A 7,322-nucleotide genomic window follows, 5' to 3' on the forward strand; every position below is an offset into this window, starting at 1 on the left:
CTCCCTCTACCTAACCCTAACACTATAAATATTTAATTTAATAACTTATTTATATACTAAAAATTATTTTGAATAACTTAATATAAAGATTATAATTTAAAATAAATATAATATAAATATTAAAAAAATATATTATTTATACACATTATTAAACATATAAAGGGTTCCTAAATAATTAAATTAATGAAAAATAACAGAGGGAGGAGTCAAAACTAAAAAATCTTAAGTGAAAACTAAAAATCTTTAAAAACAAACTTAACCGATTGGGAAGAAAACATATAAATACAAGCGCACTTGGAATTCATTCACCTTCACTTAGGCGATCGCAGGAGGAACATCTCCATAGCCCAAGCCACAATTCTTTTTTCTTTTTCTTTTTTTGTGTGCCACAGGCCTGAGGAAGACCCATAAAGGGTCGAAACGTTGCCAAGGCACACACATACATTTATTTACACATACATACAAATAAATACATTCATATATACACGCACACACACACTTATTAAAAAATAAAAAAAATATAATAAATAAATACATTTTTTTTCATTTTTTTATTTACATTAGATCATTTTTTATATACTTTTTCCTTTCCTAAATTTTTGGAAAGTGTTTTTAGTTGTTTAAAAAGTTTAAAAAGATTAAAAAACATAAAAAAACATAAAAAACATTAAAAAAGATAAAAAACACAAACAATTACTTTAAAATGGGCGACGCCCAACTAAAATGGACAGAGGTCCGCTATGGGAGGCACAAGCCCCGCCCCCTTGGCGGTCCATCTTTTCTGGGGCAAGGGAGACAGGGAATGTGGGGGATGGACCGTGCGCTTCCGGTTCCTCCTAGGAGGATACCGGTTCCAAATCCCCTACCTAACCCAACCCTAATCCTAACCCCTGGGTAGTGCGAGTGCCTTAGGGGCCATCCCTAACCCTAACCCTATCCACGGGGATGGCCCCTAAGGCACTCCCTTCAAGGGGATGGCCCCTCTCTACCTAAAACCTAACCCTATATAGGAATATATATAATCCTATATAGGAATATAGAACACAATTACTATTCTGCACTAATCTCTATCTTAAAATATAATTCAGCCTGAATCAGACCACAAGACAGAGAGCCATGGGGACCTTAATTTGTAAATTGCGACATTAATATCCACAAGGCCTTATGGGGGATGGGAGTGATGCTTCAATGGGCTTCACAGTGGCTGGTCTCTTCCTTTCCTTCCTTCCCTTACAAGAGGGAAAAGAGGTTGAGTTCTCAGGTAAGTGTAAGTTTGATGAGTTTACTGGCAATTAATCGAAGAGAATAGCAGTGAGTAGCAGAGACAGCACAGGAGTTCACACACAGCACAACGACCAGTGACCAGAAATTATGGAACACGCTTACCGCAACACGCATGACACAACTGAATTTGTTTCTACAGACAGAAATATGAAAAACAAAAGGGAATTGGGGAAAGGGAAGTTTGGGGTCGTCTGCTTGAGCTGCTACCTCCGTGACCCAGCCCCAGATAAGCGGTTGAAGATGAGATGAGAGAAAAGGGAACTGTATTGGGTTGCACAAAACAGACCAAAAGGGAATTTTTACTCATATGAAACATATTTATTCTTGGTTTTGCAGTTAGGGTTAGTTGTAAGATTCCATGATGCGTCGCATGCTCATGAACCTCATGTTTCCCATGCCCATGTTCATGAGGTTCCTGTACTCTCCAGGCCTCATGTACATCATCCTGCCTCTGTAGTGGGGCTGCTCATACATTAGCCAGTGTCCATCCATCACGTGGCATGACATGCAGTTAGACATTCGATAGCGATCCATGATGTTGTCACAATCGTCCATCAGCTCGTACATCTGGCCTCCAAAGTTTTCCCTCTCGTAGATCCTCATTCTATATGTGCCACGGTGCTGGAACACATCATTCATTAATTATGAATCTTTAATTTATTTTTAAACCTAAATTAAATCTTGGTAATAAAACATTGAATTGTTTTGATCCATTTCATTGATGGGCTCAAATATCAGAATATTGTGTTGGGATAGCTGCTGTGGTTACCATGGGGATCATGCGGCAGGACTTGATGCAGTCATTCATTCCCATCATGCTCATGTAGTCTGCATACTCGCCCCTCCGCAAGAAGTACTGATTTCCCATGAAGTTGGTGCGGTCGTAGACCATGAAGCAGCCCCTCTCCACCCTGCAGGAGTGACACCTGCTCAGGTAGGAGGACATATCAGCGCAGTCACTGCTGCACTCATATGAACGGCCCTGGAAGTTCCTGTCTTCATAGAAGATGATCTGAAGAACAAACAGGATCAAACATTTCTATTTATTGATGGATGTGCCCCCTTTTGTAATATATAACCATGAAGACCTTTCACCGACTACATGGAAAATTTAAATCTTTGTACTTCTTGTCAATTTATACCACAATCTGGTCCTTTTACTTAAAGGGATGGTTAGTGCAAGAATCATCACTCACTCATCACTCAGTGATGTTTACCTAATGGATTCAATGTGTAACTCGCAGCTACTTAAAATGGGAAATTAAAGTGACATGCTGTAGACAGGGTTTCACTGTGGCTCATGACTCCATCTGATTAAGAAGTAACTTCTCTTTTTTTTTTTTCAATCCATCTTTCACAACTGATTGAAAACTTTGCCACGATTCTCATATATTTCACTGTTTTTCAACAAAATGTTACTTTAAACTCTTAATTACTGATCTGATCTGAAAGAGTTAATAAACCTTTGTACTTCCTATGAAACCTGCAAACCATTGGCAGCAGAGAGCTACAGCTTAACTGGATGGTGTTGTGCTGGTTGAGTTCTCACCCTGCTCATGTTCATGCCGCTAGATGTCATGTTGCCTCAAGTTGGACAGTTGGATGATATGACTGCAGTGGTCAGTGTTGTTGTCCTCTGTGTTACCTGTGGAGCAGCTGCTGCTCTTTATAGCACCTGAGTAGCTGAAGCCTTTTGTCCAAACAGCCTGAGCCAGCAGCATGTCATAAAGAGACATGCCAAACACTCAGTGTTCGGCATTTCTCTTAGAAACTGAGCACAAAGAGCTGCAGCCAGCAGCTGTGGCTCCTTCACTGTGTGGACCATGTTTTCTGGAACAAAACCTCTGACTGGAACTTTGTCACATTCTGTGAGAGTGTTCCCAACATTTATCATATATTCTAAAAACAATCATTCAACAGCCAACATAAAAATGCACGTTGAGATGCATTACAATTCACAGAAGAGCCAACAGTGATTCACACAAATGTACTAAATTTATTGTGCTGATAGCTGTTTCACAGTCTGTCATCTTTCAGCAGCAGCTTTGCGCTGCCCAGTGATACAAAGACTTACAAAAGGAAATGTGCAGGATCGTTGGATGTTGTATGAATTAAAGCGTAGAAAATACCTGAGATGAATTCATATCCACTCATTTTGCAATAGCTCATGCTTTCTATTATTATTATGCCATTTCCTCTTTGGAATCTGCACATAAATGTGTTTGTGTGTTCAGGAGTATGATGGAAGGGATCCCTCATCAGTTGAGTGGAAAAATTTAACATGACAAGCCCTGCACTGACAAGTTCATTTTAGAAAGTATAATTACATTTACTGAAAACATTTAAATAGTATTAAATCCACAACAGTTACATCACAAATTGATCACATATAATCCATCTAATGACACACTTTTTTTCCTTGAATTCTGATCGTTATATAGAAATCTTTTGTGACCTGTTGTAGTCCACTTTATTATTACCCTTATGTTCCACAGATGATATTTGTGTCTAAATGTCATGTTGCCACAACCAAGCAAGGACTCAGGACACAGATGCAGGGTTCAATAGCAGTCTTTATTTTCACTTCCAAGGAACTCCAAAGTCAAGACAAAAGATCCAGCTATAAAACTAGCGCTGTCTGTCAAGGCTATAAAAATGATCAAAATAATAATTGCTCCACGAAAAGGAGGAAAACACAATGGACTACTTAAAGTTAACTATAAATGAAAAATCACTCCAGCTACAGAGGAAAAAGGGAACCTGAAATAAGAAGGCAACAAACAACAGAAAAAACTCCTGAAAACCAAAGGCTCTAATCTAAAAACTAACTTAAAAAAATAATAATAATAATAATTTCACACAGAGGAAACAGAAAGGCTATGAAATCTCTAACTATGAAACTAAACTAAGATATTAAACTTACAACAAAAAAGCTCTTGCTAGGAGGAAGAACAAAAACCCAGACAATGGCTGTGGCAAAAGGCTGGGGTGAACACACAGAGATGAAACACACTGGCACAAGACAAAGGGAGATGCAGGCTATTTAAACCCAGGGTAAGGGGAACAGGTGGAATCACTTAGGGCAATCAGGCTGAGACACATGAGGAAGGGCAAGTGGCCTGAAACGAGAGGAAAGTTACTTTTCAAAATACAACAGCAAATGACAAGACAAAGCATGGAGACAGGACAAAAACCCAACTCAACTTCACCGTGGTGTGACACGTGCAAAGGATCAGTTTGTACCTGTTCACTGCAGTCAGAGGAATTTACTTGTCAAATGTTTGTTTATGATCTGTAAGATGTCTGTGCTGCCAAAATAAATAGTTCATGCTGATGTTATTATTGTGATTCCAACTATACAGACGTCAGTAAAGCCTGCATGTCGTAACTTAAGTACTCTCTTGTATTAGCTCACTTCTGTGCATCAATGGTTGGTATTTGGTCTCTACCCGTGTCAGGACTAACTCACAGTGACACACTTTTTCAGTCTGCTCTTACACTCTGAAGCTCTTCACTGCTTATTGAACTGAACATTTGGGATTACAAACAAAACAAACTACAGTTTTCTCCAGGAACACCTCAACTGTACCAGTAACACACCTTAGTTTGTGTCACTGCTTTGTGTGGCAGAGCACTGAGTCAGCATGTGTTTGTGTCTCACAAACACACAAAGCCTCTTTGTAAAAGGGTTGCCAATGAAAGTGTGAGGCCCCATGTTGCTGTACAGCACTTTGTTTCATCTGTCAACCAACACCTATATCACCTGTCTGCTCCTTTAAAAGCCTTCAGCCATCCGATGGTGATTGAACTGTCATGAATTCATCTATCCATCGTATGTCATCACAGTGTCCTGTACTGCAGGTCCTTCCTCTCTTTCACTCATTTCAAATCTGTTATGGGGTAAAAACTTGATTTGTGTGACAGACACAGCTGCATTCAGTCTGCATCGCGTTTCTCATCCTCGTTTCTTCACCAGGTCAGTTTTTTTTTTTTGGGGTCGGCTCAGTGTAATACAAATTAAGCTGTAAATAAAAATATATTGAGATTACAATAAATATAGCAACTTCTGCTTCAAGTTTAAGCCCCTCCCCTTACCAGTACGAATACAGATAGTGGTGTACTTGCTCATCCCTAATAAATATTGTGTACAAGCATTGAACATGAAAAAGTTGAGTGGGAGAAAGGATAATGTGTGGAGGATGAAATTAAAAGTGCAGCGTAATTGTAAACCAGGGTGGAGGGTGCAGTGGAGAGTTCTGCACGGAGATCAGCCCTACAGTGTCCTTTCTGTCAGGGTCTTTCACTGCTTCATGGGATGCAGCAGACTTGATGTCCTGTTTGAAATTGTAAAAACTGTGTTTCTAAACTTTGGTGAGGTTTGGTTTGAAACCGCTTTTATTTTGGTACTGGATATAAAAGAAAATGCAAAGAAGTGGCAGTTGTTGAATTCTGTGGTGGGGCGGGCCAAACTGTCAAACTGAGCAGGAAGAGCAGAGCAGACGGTGTTTCAGGTGGAGAGCTGCTGTTGGTGTAATCATTGGTGAATGCCAGAATCAGAGTGGACTTCAGATTTTATTCACTCATAAATAATGTTGAGGGGTTTCTGTCTCAGTGGTGTTTCAATGCAGCTCTCTGTTGTTGAGAGGGAACTCATTCTTAACTCCGTATTTCTATGAGTTTTTTAAAATCATGTTATTAAGAATTGTGTATTGTTGATATATCCTGTTTATTAAAGGTTTTTTAAAAATCAAAAAAATCTCTCTGCCTCTCTCTCTGAGTGAGCAGGGTGAGGTGTGTGAGTGAGTGTTTGGAGTGTTTCTTTTTGTTTTGTTTTGGTTTTTTTTTCTATCACTGTTGTATGGGTTTTGGTCTCACAGCTTATTAATCACAGGTCACTTTGTTTTTGTTTTAAGGTTTATTGTTTTTTTCTTTTCCTTTGTTTGATTTTTCCATGAACCAGCATTTGTGCCAGTGGCGTGGCTGACACTATGGCTGGTGTGTCCACCCATTTGGTTTTCCACAAGTTCCTGTTCCCCTTTACGCTGATTTAAGTCAAATGTCCCCCCTTCATTTCTGATGAGTTTCTCAGCAGAGAACACTTCAGACATGGGAAAATAGTGTCCCCAATTCGTATGATCCCATCTGAATGTAAGTCTCCTTTGCTGAAACACTTAGTGTCTCACAGAAGACAGCTTTATATGATACTTAACAATGGATAAAGACCTTAACCTCCGATTCCTGGTGAAAGTAGATGATTATGAGTACATGATTTTTGCCACTTCATCTGTTATGAGGTGTTTCAGATGTGGAGAGGAGGGGCACACGGTGAGGTCCTGTCCGGGGAGCGGTGACCCGGTTCCGCCTGGTCCCGGGGCACCCGCGCCGCATGAGAGGTGGCTCTGCCGGCTCAGGAGGAGGGGAAAACCAGCAAAATAGGAGTACAGCAGCACAGAACAGTTTCAGATGAAAGTGAGAGTGATGGGTGGGTGTCAGACGACAGCGATACTCCCAACATGAGCAACAGCCAAGAAAGAAAACTGTACAGTTCTGAAAGCTGGAATAACTATAGGGTTAGGGTTATTCCCAGAAACTGGTGCTGAAAGCAAAACACGTTAGATGATGGAAAAAGCAGCTATGTTGGTCTCATTTTATTTATTAGTTTTTATCCTGGTTTTTAACATCTCTCTCATAGGCTAGGTGTTCTGTATGTAAATGGTGCAAGAGAAGCAAGAAAAAGAGCTTTTATCTTTGACACAGCATTGGAAAAAAATAGATGTTCTCTTCTTACAAATCAAATCAAATCAAATCAGATTTATTTGTATATAGATTTATTTGTTCAGGCGTGGCAGTCTCCCAGTTTTTTCCCAAGATCTTAATTGGATTGTTGTGCCGGAAAGAAGTGGAAAAGAGGAAATCAGGTTGTCTGGACACAGGTGTCAGGTGGGGAATTTCTTTTTTCACATCATCCCTACTAACAACATAGTCAGAGACACAACCACCAGAAAAACATATCACAGGCTTCTTATACCTAAGTATTT

General features: G+C 39.7%; 1 protein-coding gene across 1 annotated transcript; it reads right to left on the reverse strand.

Annotated features, from left to right (window-relative positions):
- Positions 1-1,626: 1,626 nt before the first annotated feature.
- LOC115056290 (gamma-crystallin M2-like) lies at positions 1,627-2,900 on the reverse strand. Its single transcript, XM_029522610.1, has 3 exons — positions 2,834-2,900; positions 2,054-2,296; positions 1,627-1,905 (listed from the first exon to the last, which is right to left on the reverse strand). The coding sequence occupies exons 1-3, from the start codon at positions 2,861-2,863 to the stop codon at positions 1,627-1,629; spliced, it is 552 nt and encodes a 183-aa protein (XP_029378470.1). The 5' UTR covers positions 2,864-2,900.
- Between the last annotated feature and the right edge of the window lie 4,422 nt (positions 2,901-7,322).

The sequence above is a fragment of the Echeneis naucrates genome, chromosome 16 (genome assembly GCF_900963305.1).
Source record: "Echeneis naucrates chromosome 16, fEcheNa1.1, whole genome shotgun sequence".
In the NCBI taxonomy this organism is placed as follows: Eukaryota; Metazoa; Chordata; class Actinopteri; order Carangiformes; family Echeneidae; genus Echeneis; species Echeneis naucrates.

What these genes read in the sequence shown, in the direction of transcription:
- LOC115056290 (XM_029522610.1), bottom strand. Translation starts at nt 2,863, where the DNA reads ATGACATCTAGCGGCATGAACATGAGCAGG. An exon ending in GCGGCATGAACATGAGCAGG is followed by an intron (nt 2,297 to 2,833) that starts GTGAGAACTCAA and finishes TTTGTTCTTCAG; the next exon opens with ATCATCTTCTATGAAGACAG. An exon ending in CCTGCCGCATGATCCCCATG is followed by an intron (nt 1,906 to 2,053) that starts GTAACCACAGCA and finishes GATGTGTTCCAG; the next exon opens with CACCGTGGCACATATAGAAT.